Genomic DNA, 14695 nt, shown 5'->3' on the forward strand with positions numbered 1-14695 from the left:
TTTTTTTTTCTTATTCGAAACGCGTCGAGTAATGACAACAACAATAACAATAATAATAATAGTAAACAATGAGAGGAGATTGCAATGACGAGACGAGTGTCTTTTTTAAATATTTTTTTTAATAAGTTCGATAAAAAAATTATATAAATGGGATACTTAATAACAAGGTGATAAGTATTATAAACAAAGGGCTAGATACAAATGTACAAGTTAGTTTCATTATCATATACTATACTAATTCCATTATCATCGTGTGTAATAAAAAAAAAAAAAGACTTAAGCCTATATGAGATATAAAAAACTTGTGACCAGTGTTGTTGACGATTCTCCAAGCATGTGTTAGAAATCGCTTCTCGCCGTCTTCTTCGATTTCTTCGCCGTGCGTCTGGTAAATGGATAACGCGGCGTTCCTCGTTCTTCGCGCTCGAAAAATCGACTCGAAAAATTTTTATGGATATTATGGAGGGAGGGGAAGGGAAGAGTTTCGTTAGAGGATCAGGAGTAACAATTCGAAATAAAATAAACTAAAAAGAGATTATAGGGGGGGGGGGGGAAAGCAACGAAACGATAAAACGATTTTAGAGGGGGAGGAGGAGGAGGAGGAGGAGAAAACAATGGAGCAAACTTATTTATCATTCGTGAATTTTTCAAAGTTATTATCAACGCGTTGGCATTATACCCGCATTGTATCTCTTTCCTTTTTCTTTTTCTTCGAAAAAAGGAATAATCTCGCTGCACGTATCGTATATTTTCGTCCAAAAATAATTAATGGCCACGTTTCTTCGTTGGCAAAAAAATTTCTATCCGACGAAAGTAACAACGACGACGACGACGACGATCGATCACCGTTCGAAAAAAAAAAAAAAAAGAAAGAAAGAGAGATGCGGTTGGTCGAAGTGAAGGAGAAAACCTGGAGGGTATTATTATTGCTTTTCGTTCGCCGTCGTCGTCGCCGATTATTAATCATTCTTTTACCCATCATTTGCACGTTTGCGGAACAATCATACATAATATTGCACTTTGGTGTGTGTTCTCGTTTATTTTTATACATTAGCTATTGGCATAAATTAACAAACACGTAACGGTGAATTACTTTTTCACGCGTTCTTCTCTTCTTTTCCTCATCTCTTTTTCCTTCTCGGTGAAAAAGTCGTTCAACGTGGTCATCGTTTTACATTGTTTATATTCATCCGTTTACAATACAATAAACGTTATTATATACGCTTCAGAGAGAGAGAGAGAATCGCGCGTGCGATTTCGCTTTCGATGGAAAAGAAAAGAAAAAAAAATCAATTCGATCGGATCGAATTCATTTCATATGTGTGTGTGTGTATATTTATACTTTGCAAAAAAAAAAAAAGAATCTTATCTTCGCGCAACGCAATGACACGACACGACACGAATATCGAATCTAATCGAATTAAAGCAAACCGTCGACGACGCAGCGACTGCAACTATTTCCCCCCCCCTTTTTTTCTTTTTTCCTCTCCTCTTTTTATCGTCGTATTGACACTCGACCCATTTCCCATATAGGTACTCTCGAAAACTGATCGATATCTTTAGATTAAAAAAATATTTTTCACAGCCTATCGAATCATAGAGTAAGAGAGAGAGAGGAGAGGAGAAGGCACGATGCGGGAGAACGGGATATAAAATATAGAGCGAAATCTAGCAGGAAATGGGTAATATAATAACTTTGGCCCTTCATATCTTACGTACGTTTTTATCCTATTATACGACGGATCTGCGAAAAGAAAAAAAAAGAAAAAAAAAAAATAACTTATTCTCGATCGCGTTCAGCGATATTTATAAACGTATCCGTACGTGTTCGTATTTTGCCATGACGTCTCGCGATATCTCGACGAATACGCGCGAACCAAGAAAAAAACGTGTGGTCGATATTGACGGAAATTGATATCTTCGATCGAAGAATCTATGAGAACGAAACAAGCTATCGTTATGTTATTCTTTTGGCAGTTGGTTTCTTTCTTTCTTTCTTTTTTTTTTTCAACTTTAAACGTTGCTGAGCAAATCAAAGGATGATAATAATAAAATCGATAAAGAAAAAGTCTACAGTGTCTACGATCGAATCCGGCAGTGAAATAGTGTTCAAGTTTTTTCCGGTTGGAAAAATCGACGAAAATATAAAAAAAAAAAAAAAAAAAAGAAGGTAGTATCGAGAGAAGAATCGTGATCGATAAAATTAATCGCGTGGATTGATGATTAAGTTGTAAAAAAAAAAAAAAAAAAAAAAAAAAAAAAAAAAAAACTAGTACCAGCTAAAGATAAAAAGAAAAAAAAAATATGAGATCAAACGTTTGACGCGGTATCGAGGAGGATTCTCACACGTTGGAAGGGAGGAGAGAGAGCAAACGAGAAAACGTTCGTTTCTTTTTCTTTCTACGCTCTCGTTTCTCAATTACCAAATGACGGCGATCGTTAGTATGCGTCCAATTCTCTGTTTTCTTTTTCTTTTTTTCTCTCCTTCGTCAAAGATGCGAAAAAGGACGAGTTCTCGATGACCTCTTCCCACCTTTTGTTTGTGTATAATAATGCCGTTAAAATAAAATAAAAAATATATATATATATATATATATATATATATATATAAAAAAAAAAAAAGAGAAAGATCTTATATCTAATATACTACACGAAAAATGTACAAAAAGACCTGCTGTCATGTTGCGTATTTTCGTATTTTCAAGATTGTCGTGAAAATCCGTTTACGGGCACAATTTGGGGCAGAGAAGGAGAAAATCGATGGATCCGGATTTGTAGAATGGTATACGCGGCGGTATTGGAATTTTCGCACCGAAAAAGATCGAAATTATTGGACGTTCTCAAAAGGTAACCCAGTCGGAACCTACGCCAATGGTGGACAACATGTCGGTGACATCCGGTGTACAGGAAAACTCAAAGTGCGATCCGCTGCTCGAGCTAGCAGTTTCGAACGTATCCAGGTCTGTGGTTATCGTTTCCATGTCTAGATCGATCTTGAAGTCGGACGGTTGTATCTGCAACAGATCCGTCAACGAATAAAGATCGGCCAAACTCGGATTATTGGCCGACTCCTCGAGTTTGACGACCGTCGCGGCAATGGTCGTATCCCCGATCATGCTATTGGGAGCGTCGATGATCGTGGAAGCGCTGTTGGTATCGTCGTTCGTGCCAGCCGGGCCGATAACGACGGTGGCGCCGCCGTTCGAGTGTTTCGTCCGCCCTCCTCGTTGTTCCGTTCCCGCCGCGTCGCTCCTGTTTCTATCCGTGCTCGTCACGGCCGCCGCCGCCGACAAATCCGTTTCCATTTCAATTTCCGTCCCCTCGCCGTTCAATTCCATCTTCATCTTTCCGTCTATCGTCTCGATCGTTGTTCTCCCCGTGCTCGTGGTCGTGGTGGTCGTCCCTGTGCTCGTCGCCGCTCCCACGATGTTCGATGCTGCCGAATCTTCTTTCATCAGAAAGTTCGATCGACATTCCAGATGATGGTTGTGGTTGTTGTGGTTGTGATGGTGGTGATGGTGGTTGTGGTCGTGGTGGTGGTGGCGATGATCGTCGTCACCGCTACGATTTTGATTATGATGATGATGGTGATGATGATTATTGGTGTGACGGGGTGTTCGCACGCGTAAACTTTTGTCCGAAAGTAGATCCATATCCTCCACGGAAGCGGCGAAGGTAACGGGACCGACCGAGGATAGCAATCGATCCTTCGGCTCGAACGTGCTTTCGTAATCCATCTCGAAGCTGGGCTCGCGCTTCATTTTTCCAACGGTAGACGGCGTAGCTCTGATGGTGGCGCGACGATCCGTGTTGTCGTTAGCCATTAGCCTGCCGACGGTCGACCCGCCGCCACATTCCAACAAATTATCCTCGTAAAAGCTCGCGGATTCCGGCGAATCCGGTGTAACGCAGGATGGACTGCTCGGTATTTTCGCGGTGACGATCGGTGGACTAGGTGTGTAATCGAGAGGAGGTCTCTTGTCCAACGCCAATCTAACCTTTAAACGCGATACAGGTTTGCTACCGACCGAGTGAGTTTGCAACCTTTTCACCGCTATTCCTCCGCCCACGCTATTCCCTGTGCCGCTCGTTTCCGAATTGTTGTTGCTGTTGTTGTTGTTGTTGTTATCGTGATTCCGCGAGTGATTCTTACTCGACATTGAACCACCTCCTCCTCCTCCTCCTCCTCCCATCGATGACAAACCCGATTTCCTCAGCTTCTTACCTCCCCCCCCTTCTTTTGTTTTTTGCCCTATACACGTTGCCGACTTCGAAGTTTTTTTCCTCGGTCTATACTTGTAATCCGGATACTCCACCATGTGCAATTGCCTCAGCCGTTCCGCTTCTTCGATGAACGGTCTTCTTTCAGCTTCGTCCAACGTTTTCCAACGTCTTCCGAGCCGTTTACTGATCTCCGCGTTATGCATGTCCGGCTGAATCTCGCATATTTTTCTACGTTCGATCTGTGACCAAACCATAAACGCGTTCATCGGCCTCTTTATGTGATTAGGATTGTTCTTTTTCGTCTGAAACAGAAAAGGAGAAACAGATTGAAAGAAAATTCCTCCTATATTTTTTTTCGCTCGTTTAAAGAATTCGCATCTCGAGATAGACGGTCTGAACGGTACACACAAACATGGCGTGTAAAAGACGAGAAGCAAAATCTCTCTTAAAATCAGCGTGGAAATAAGATTAAAAAAATGCGTTTAAATTATCGGATTAGAGCCGACCTCGTCACAGCGTGGATAATAATCGTTGTCGATTAGTTAATTGGACGATTTACGATCACGTTGTATCTCTGCGGACAAACTAAAAGTAAACGTTATTATAACGTGAACGCGTTCAAAACTCGCGCATGCGCTCGTAGTCGTTCGTGTAGCAGCATCGCGAGCGTTAAACCACCATATTTCGATAATCTATGCATCATCGAAAACTAGGAACACGTAGCGTGCAATCTCTCTGTTCATTGGAATTCTAGATATCATCGATGATTACTCGGCACGCATTAGAGTGGAAATCGAAAGGCTATAATCTAGGTTACGAAGGTGGAAGAACACAGCTGCTTAATACACACCGATCATATGGTATACAAATGCATGCTTGCTCGCAACGGGAGAATCTATCGTGTCTATCTATCTATACGTTCTTCCATTTTGCTTTCAAGCTATTTAATTGAAGTAATTGAACAATTTTTCTAACAGTGAAAAGTTTATAAAAAATTTTATATCTCGTCTACTTTTTAATTTAACGATCAATTATCTATCCTTTTGTTCTATATCTCTCCCGATATTGTGCGTATAACTGTATAGTATAATAATAGCGTATATGTAATTGTGTAACGAAACTCTAAAAATAAAAAATTAATTAAAATGATCGAGAAAAAAAATGCGAAATCGTAATTTATATTCGTGTATAAATGAATCGAAACGATGATCGAACATCCGAAACTTTGTAAGCGCGCGCGCGCGCGCTGTTTAAAATACAATTTATATGTAGATATCGCTACTAAATTTAATCCGATAACCATGAAATTTGTCGAGGAAAAAAAAAATCCGTGCAACTTTACTTACGATAATTTTCGACAGATACGCATAAAAACTTAATTAATTCACGCAACTGAATTGATTTAGTTGTTCGTTCGATGTCTCATCTGCGTATATATACGACCATTATCTCTTCACCGATATTTTTACATCGTCTTGTAAAATCGATCTTTTTTCCGATAAATGCGATAATATGCGAATTTTTTTACATTTTTTAAAAAAAACTTTTTCGCTCGTTTAATCCGTATTTTTTTCATCCAATGATTTCTTAATTTAAAAATATTTAAAATTTCATTACAAAATGTAATTCGAAGTGAAAATTTTATCGAAAAGAAACATAACAACATACGTAGCCGACAGAAATGAGAATGGAAAAAATTTTATCAAAAAAGTTATGAAGAGAGAGAGAGAGAGAGAGAGAGAGAGAGAGAGAGAGAGAGAGAGAGAGAGAGAGAGAGATTTTGGAGAAATTTGATAAAAATTGTTGTGAAGAATGTAAACAAAATTCAAATTCAATGCAGGAAAGAGTAATGAACGGTGGACAAAAATAATCTATCCTTCCGTTGGACGGTGTTTTGTCGCTACAAAAATAAACAGACACGTACCTCGTGTTTCTTCTCGTAAAAGTTTTTAACTGGAATAACGCGTTAAATCTAAACTACACGCGCGCGCGCGCACGCACGCTATATCTTTCAATTCTTTCCTTTAAAAAAAAAAAAAAAAAAAATGTAACTTTTGTTCAATCCGTGAGAACATGCATTATATCGGTTTTGATAACATGCGAGTAAAATAAAAAATACGAATCATCTTATGATAATCGATAAAAACGAATGGTTAATTCGCAATGTTTTAAAATCGAAATTACATACTTGCGTGGCATCCGAATACGGTGTCGCCGAATTTTTATCCACAAGCAATGATCCAAACATAGGTATCCCGGAACTAGAGGGACTATCTTGTTGTTGCGGCACCATTTTGCGGGCCGAGAATTACAACAAATTTCTTCTTATCACTTCACTTTTAATTTGTGACCGCGATGATACACACTGCACTCGAAAAAAAATTCGATCCGTGGAAGGAAGAAGGAACGATTCGATGTTGAGAATATCTTTCTTTTCTCATACGACTATTCGTCCGTATATTCTATTCGATATTTCACTCGAGCAGTCTTTTTTTTTTTTTTTTTCTTCCTTTTTCTCTCGCCTTCTCTTGTTTCCCTTCTACGACGGTATCCGTATCGTATTAGTTATTATTATTGCTTATTTCGATTGCCAATGTATAATTATCACCATCACCATCACTACAATCATCGCACTACGTCACGTTTACTTGGACGAACAAAACAAAGATAATTTTTCGAGGATGGCAGTTACGATTAATGATGAAACGTGCGATAAAATAACAATGAGAGGAGACTACACGGTCAAGATGTATCGACGATCGCAAGATAGACGGCAATACGCGACAAGTTTATTATTATCACGCAACACTATCTGTCAGAGTTGCAAGCGCGTAATAATTTTTCGTTATTCGCACGCACGACAATGATACGCGGTGCGATGCGACACGAGGACAATGTGGACGCAGCGAGTTGAAGAAAAACAAAAGAACGATTGTTTTTCAACGTACACGCACTTTACACAAAGCACTACAAAGATAAGTAAACGAACAAATATACTTAAAAAAAACTGTCCCCACACGTCCTCGATTGCTCGTTTATGCGTATAATATTCGTGCGTATATATGTATATATATAAGATTTTCAATATCCAGTGGCTGCTCGTCGATCACGAGATGACATTATCGACCGCAACGACGTCGTAACGACGCTCGCCCGACGAGCGCTCATTCGCAACTAACTCGCCCTCGCGTCAGTCTTCTACCTCTATACTACTACGCTCAGCTGAGACGCGGGTACCACCTACCCCCACTAACCGTGTAAACACGCTGCCTTTCCAGCCAGTCGCGATGCAGCCGTTCTTTTCTCCCTCTTTAACCCTGAAAGCCTGTGTACGTTGCTCCCTTTTCTCTTTCCTCTTTCTCCGTTTCCCATCTCCATCCCTCCCTTCCCACCTATTTATACGTACACTTCTCTACACTCGAAAGCTTTAAACTCTCTTCCACTTGGGCATTCGCGTACATCCGTACATATCCATGCGCGTGTATTCCGTGTATTCGCGCTTGTTTACGTACTCGTACGACTCGTAGCTTCCCAAACTCTGGCGAATCAACCTATCATCGCCTATTTATTTATCAACCTTCCTCTGCATTTTCAACGATCAATCCCATCATTCTCGATCGTTATTTCTTATTTTTACTCAGTTTTTTTTTTTCCTTTCTTCCAAATCTCGCACCCGTATCGTTCCGATCATTTTCGTCGACCTACCTGTTTTTCCACGAATTTTATCGCGATCACGATTCGTCTGCATTCAGATGACCGATTAATTTTAATCACGATCGTTTATCGTTTCGTCAAACGTGTTGTTTACGTTGGATAAAAAAACGAACAAACAATACACCGAATTAAATCGAGTCTCGAGAAAAGATAAATCGATTGGAATTAAATAGGAAATAAATAAGTATGAAACGTCTCTACCCTGGCTCGTTTGCCAGGATCTTGGCGAAATCATGGTTGACCCGATCCTTTCTCGTCAAGGATCGGAGAAAATGAAATGGAATCGGAGAATCGCGGCACCACGACGCGACTAACACGATTTGTGTGCGCACGCGATCGGTGGGAGCGGCTGTCGCCACTTAACCGGATGCTAGCCACAGCAACGGAATACTAAACGCGATTTTCCTCCGTCTACTCGACGCGCATTTAGAAAAATACGAGTAAACGCTGTGACGAAATGTTTGCCTGCAATTATGGCAAGATATTATAATCGATATGTAGATCAATTCTACCGTTCCGTTTTCCTTCTTATTTGGATTATACACATAGAATATGGATGGAACGCGATTCTCGTTCGAGATGTTCCCAGAAAGAGAACACGCAGGACAAGAGATTGAAGAGAGAAAAGTTAAGCGCTTACAATTAACGTTCGCCTACACACGAGCATGAACCGTGCCTTGCGAAACTTACATGCTCTCGCACTCTCCGCATCTATCGCGTGGAACACCCGCGCTCTGCATTTCACCCGTCTGAGTCACCGTATCACGCGATAAATTGCGCAATTCTACAGTTCGCCATGCTTCTCGAGGAAGTGAAATTGCGATTAAGGGTATAAACCACATCTACGCGAGATTTTTTTTTTCTCTCTCTCCTTTTTAATCAATCTCGAGAACGCTTTGGTGAGAACCAAACCCAGGAGGGAAAACGATCCATCCTTCAAGGTTTCCAATGACAAACGTGTTCGCATGTATATGAATTTATACACATCCGAAATGGTTTCAAAATACCAGAGATACTGCTACACGTATTCCAACCACTCTGCTTCGACATTTCGCTCGAAACCACCTGTTTTCCATCAAGTCTCGATAGATAGAACTATCTTTGAAAATACTCGTATCGCAACGTACAGTTATCCTTGGACCATGATGCGACTCGGCTCGCTCTACCTGGAAACGAATATCGGTCCAGCTGTTCAGCTGTCCAGCAGCTGTTCCTGCCTTCTTCACCTGCCCACCTTGTGTACACGCGCGTGTATGCGTCTACCAGTTCGACGTTTAATTCGAAACGTATTCGAGATTCGAAAACTTGCGCGTGTCTTCTTTACGTCTATCCATGTGTTGTATTGGAATGAACGCGGAAGGGGTGTCGCTTCACCCCGCATCACCTACACTCCCTCCCTCTCCCTCTCTCTCTCTCGCCCGCTTGGAACAACGCGAGAGAGAGAGAGACGATAATTTAATAGCACAGCCACGTATCCGGTTCTTTTCACCGCGATCGTATATATATATATATATATATTCTCTTCCTTGGCTCCTCTCTTTCGAGTCTAACTTTGTACTTGCGTATAAATATCATAAATCGAATATTAATCGTTCTGGAAATACAAAGGAATTCGATAAATACAACGGATCGTTTTGTTAACTAAAGTAAATGACCCCGGATAATATATCGAACGAATAGGTAATTACAAGGCAAAATAAGAATAGAATGGAAATCGTATGGATATATACAATTGCGTGTTATAACCTATAATCGGAAATAATATCGGTGTAGAAGAGAGTTAGATTCGAATTTCTTGCACCTGTCCTTCCTTATCGCGCGTTGGTTATCGTTTCGGCCAAAGGATAAAAATATATATATATATATATCGAATTTTCTCGGGACGAGCAATTTACAGGATGAACTTTACCGGATGGAAAAGTTCGTTTTATATTGGTTTATTCGGCCGAAAGATCAAGAAGGAACAGGTGTGAAGGAACGATATTACACCTGCGCGAATAACCGTTCTACTGTCGCAACAATATGCCTTGGTTCTTCGATACGAATCCCTCTCCGATGCACCTTTCATTAATCGAGCACGCTACGTATTTATTCCCGCTGTTTACGACGAGAGAGAGAGAGAGAGAGAGAGAGAGAGAGAGAGAGAGAGAGAGAGAGAGAGAGAGAGAGAGAGAGAGAGAAAGTGATAACGCATCTATCTTCGAAAAATATTCCATCCGAATTTCTCGTCGATCGATCCTGTAACACGATCGCGGATATTTCGCCGATGTGCTACTCTTCGGTAATATTTTTCGATGATGCGATTCGATATCGATACATTTACCTCGTGGAGAATGTAAGCCTAACCACGTATACGGCTGCGGGTACCCGGATGGATAAAATTCAGCCTCTTTTTTTTCCCGAACGATCAAACCATTTACACGTATATCTTATATACACGTGTACATGTATCTTTTATGTTCCAACTAATTTTCACTTTGGTCTTCTTTGCAATGAAAAAGAATTTTCAATCGTATCACTTACTTAAATTTAAACGCGATTCTATTGACGAATGTCACGTATATTGATAACTTTTCATTTTAAATTCTCAAGTACTTATAAGAATCTGTTGTTTTTGTTAATTTATCCGAGAAAATTATACCGAGAAAATAATTTGGAACTTGTACGAAGAGCAAGTATAGACGAGAAAAATAAATAAAGAGTATGGCGAGTATAAGAAACGAAAATATGAGAATCAACGCCATCTCTCAGAGTGATGAAAATGAAACAAAGATAATAAGGATAGTAAATAACGGAAAAAGACTAGTAAGAATTGGAAATCAGCGCCATCTTTTGAACGCGAAAAAATATCTCTAAAAGTACTTGAGAGATGGCGCTAAGCCTAAATTCCTATTCTATCTTATCCTGCTTTAAAAAAAAAAATGGCACTGATGGTAAATTCTTAGGTTATCTATCGTTCTCCGTTATTTGTTCTGTTTCCTATCTATCTTTCATACATTGAAGAGGATTATAATTCGCATATTTTTACTTTTTATTATAATTTTTTCTTTATCCATATTTCATCTATAAAAAATTAATATGCTCGATAGAGATAGTTTCGATCTATCCGATTGATTTAAATTTTATCGTTTTTTTTTAAATCATCGATTTTGTTATCTGCATTGAATAAATTTATTAATAATTTATTAGCAAATTATTTACAATTTATTAGTAATGTATATTTTAACTTAGGAATAATTCAACTCAGATTTACGATTCAATATGTATACGTATAATATACGAAAATATATATCAAAGAAATTATTTTTAAATAATTTCGTATAGTCGATTTTATTAATTTTTGTGACTAAATCGAATATAATTTACACGCATCTAAATTTTAAAAAATATATATACATTCTGATTTTTTTCACGATCGTGAAATTATGGAATATGAGACGTAAATTAATGTAAATGTATTCTGTATCTTATTTGTATAGAAAAAGACTATTCATATACATACATGTGTAAAATATTTCCATCTTCTATAATGAAACAATAGATGGAACAATCCAGATAAGAAACAGAAAAAACAGAATAATTTATGAGACTTTGTGTCATAGGAATTCCAATCTTAAAAATAAATTAAAGTGTTTCTTATGATATCTAACATGATAATTGGTGTTGTAATTTAAGTGCATATATTAAAATTAAATCGTTCGAAATAAAAATCTACTCATATATTTTATAATTTCCTTTATTTCTATCCACTTTTTTTTTTTTATTTCTTATAAAATATATAATTCCATCACTGATATTAACTGATATTATATAATGATACAATTATATATTCCATATTAAATAATAATAAAAAATAAATTCTTAGTTCTATTTAGAAATTGAAAATTATGATCCTTCCCCTATCTACTTTATTATTTATTTTTAAATAAATCTTCCTTTTTTTTGTATATTTGCAATCAGAATTTAATTTTTTTTTACCTTTTCGATGAATGATTGGCTTACTTTTTTGAAAAGAAGCACTTATTCTACTCAGTATAAGAAAACGAATATTTATTCATATTCGGCGAACACTGATTCTAATTTGGCGTATAATTATTGTAATTAAATTTACTCAGATTTATTTCTATTATTAAATTTATTATTCTGTTTAAAAAACAAAAAATACTGTTAGGAAACAAACATTGATTCTGATCACATTGCGCATAATCACAATATTGGTCACATTAGTAGAGTAAATAGTGAAGAAAATAAATGCGTTCATATTTTCTTTCTTTTTTCTAAAGAAAAAGGATTTATTAAGAAGAATTAAAATACTGTTGTTATTATTTTTAAAACAAGTATGTTATAGATGTTGTATTAAAATTAATAATATCATTAACATTATAGTGTATTAGAAATATTTGAAAATTTTTACATTATATAAAAAAATATTGCATCTCAATATGATTATTACCATCATCTTGATATTTTCAGAAATAAATATAATAATTATATAAAAATTACATAAAATTATATAGATATTGTATAAAAATTCAGTAAAAAGAAAATAAAAATAAAAATAAAAATACTTACTTTTTTTTTCTATATAGAAATTTAAGCTCTCTTTCGTAAAACATATTGAAAATTCCTTTTTCAGACTTGATCAACAATCAGTTATTTATCTGCGCAAGAAAAAATCAAATTTTTAACATAATATATGATTGTAAAATTAAAATAGAATAACTTGGCTCAAATTCTATTTTAAAAACTTGTGATATGTAGTAAAAAAAATATGATCGAATGGATAAAAAAATGAATAAATTATTTTTCAAAGAATTACAATTATATTCGATAAATAATTGAATAAACAAAATATAGTTTAAAAAGAGATATAGAAAATTGGAAACTAAATATAAAACGTAAGAAATAATTGTGTAAATAATTAGGAATAAGTAGGACATTTTACGTGTTTAACCATCTCGAGTTTCAATAAATAAAATAATACATGTAGCGATTCCGATGTGTCAAATTACAAATTGGAAAGAAGGAAAGAATGTTGACTCAAAACACGAACGCGAATCGTCAATTTCCCGGAAAGACTATTATAAAAAACGTTGGAAAGTAAAACCAAAACAAATACAGAAATAATAACACTCGAGTTGGAAAACATAAGGATGACGCATTTGGGAAGAAATATGTGTATATGAGAATGTATGATGAAATATGTGAAATACGTATAAATTGATTGTACTGATCAAACTATTAAATACATCCATTTTTGTGCGCATAAAAAGAAACAAAGAAAATTTATAATAACTGTTAAAGTAAATAAAAAACTTACTACATTTGCATGTAGTTATCGTGTTGTTTTATGTTAATCCTGCAAAAATTATTACACTTTTAAAATTATCCTGTCTTCGAAACTCCAATTGATCTATATTAAAACATTTAAAATCATGATTACACAAACGATAATGATTAAACAAACTCGTAATTATAGAAAACTTAATAATCTATAATTAAATTTAATAATCGTAATGCAATACTTTGTACAAATATAAATTTCATGTAATTATGCACCTTTAACGATGGAACACAACCTATCGCTACGATTTTCAACTGTAGACTGAATAATATGCGCAATATAATGCGCATTGATTCATTTCTCTACGCTAGATCTTAGCAGTTCTCTGATTGGTCGAAATAGTACGGTTTATTCATTTTAGCCGCGCGAAAATTGAAGTATAATAATTATACTCTATAAGAATAAATAATAAGAATAGAATTATTATAATTAATTTAACATAAAATGTATCTAAATTAAAAAATACTGGAATATAAAAGGATGAAAGGATGTAAATCAAATCGTAAATTAAAAAAGAGGCTGAAAAATAAATAACAAAATTTCTATTAAAATTATATGAAATAGAATAGATCTTTATAAGTGTATCTTTCATGTTAATCACACTTTATTATTTTTATATCATGTATGTAAATCATTTTAAAAAATCCCATCATATTATAATAAAAATTAAAAATTAAGTTCCAGTTCAAAATAAAAGAAAATGAAAAAATAAGAACAAGAAGATAAAAAATCTTTCTCATTAAAAATTATAATTACAATTATACTATTAAAAATTTACATTATATTCAAGACAAATATGCATAAATATGATATATACTTACATATATTATTAAAAGTGTGAAATAGTTTTGAGAGTTTCCAAAAGAGTACTCCACTTACACTCGTCACATGACAAATTTGATATTTGTTTAGCATGTTACAAGTTGTAAAAATAAACCATTTTTTAAAACTCTGAAATAGAATTTACAAAAATATATTTTCGATATTTATTTTTCTTTTTTAAGAAAAAAATGACAGCTCATTGTTGATAATTGATAGTGAATTATAAATATGTATATTTCATGCTAGACAGATAAAGATAAAAATAAAAAATGCAATCTACACTATTAAAAATATAATCAATCATTTCTATTTTTTAAAAAAAATAATTATTAGTTAATAAGAAATTATACTGTTTGGAACACGAATAAATTATCAAATAATTAATTAATATAAAAATACGAGATCGATCAGAGCAAAAATTATTATTTTTAGTGAGAATTGTTCACAAGAGCAAAAGTCGCTCTGTCCAAAGCGAAATAGTATTTTTTTCAACAGTCGATAACTTAAATTTTCTCTAGTTAAATACAGTCGATTAAACAGAATACAAATATTAACTTGTCTCAAAAAAATTTCCCTATACAATCTATTTCG

General features: G+C 35.4%; 2 protein-coding genes and 1 long non-coding RNA gene across 3 annotated transcripts in view; 1 reads left to right on the plus strand and 2 right to left on the minus strand.

The window, feature by feature from the left end:
- Nucleotides 1-14695, plus strand: part of LOC113218809 (diuretic hormone class 2) — a 38869-nt gene that overhangs the window by 17618 nt on the left and 6556 nt on the right. The gene's annotated exons all lie outside the window — the stretch shown is intronic.
- Nucleotides 100-8472, minus strand: LOC726914 (probable serine/threonine-protein kinase DDB_G0272282). The gene is made up of 2 exons (XM_026441046.1): nucleotides 6413-8472; nucleotides 100-4526 (listed from the first exon to the last, which is right to left on the minus strand). Exons 1-2 carry the CDS (start codon nucleotides 6515-6517, stop codon nucleotides 2841-2843), a joined length of 1791 nt encoding a protein of 596 aa, XP_026296831.1. The 5' UTR covers nucleotides 6518-8472; the 3' UTR covers nucleotides 100-2840.
- Nucleotides 12511-13564, minus strand: LOC102656709. Its single transcript, XR_003304752.1, has 3 exons — nucleotides 13498-13564; nucleotides 13259-13351; nucleotides 12511-12599 (listed from the first exon to the last, which is right to left on the minus strand). It is a non-coding gene; the product is annotated as an uncharacterized LOC102656709 (long non-coding RNA).

Source organism: Apis mellifera, linkage group LG5 (genome assembly GCF_003254395.2).
Source record: "Apis mellifera strain DH4 linkage group LG5, Amel_HAv3.1, whole genome shotgun sequence".
Taxonomy (NCBI): domain Eukaryota; kingdom Metazoa; phylum Arthropoda; class Insecta; order Hymenoptera; family Apidae; genus Apis; species Apis mellifera.

What these genes read in the sequence shown, in the direction of transcription:
- LOC726914 (XM_026441046.1), bottom strand. Translation starts at nt 6,517, where the DNA reads ATGGTGCCGCAACAACAAGATAGTCCCTCTAGTTCCGGGATACCTATG. An exon ending in CGTATTCGGATGCCACGCAA is followed by an intron (nt 4,527 to 6,412) that starts GTATGTAATTTC and finishes TTTCTGTTTCAG; the next exon opens with ACGAAAAAGAACAATCCTAA.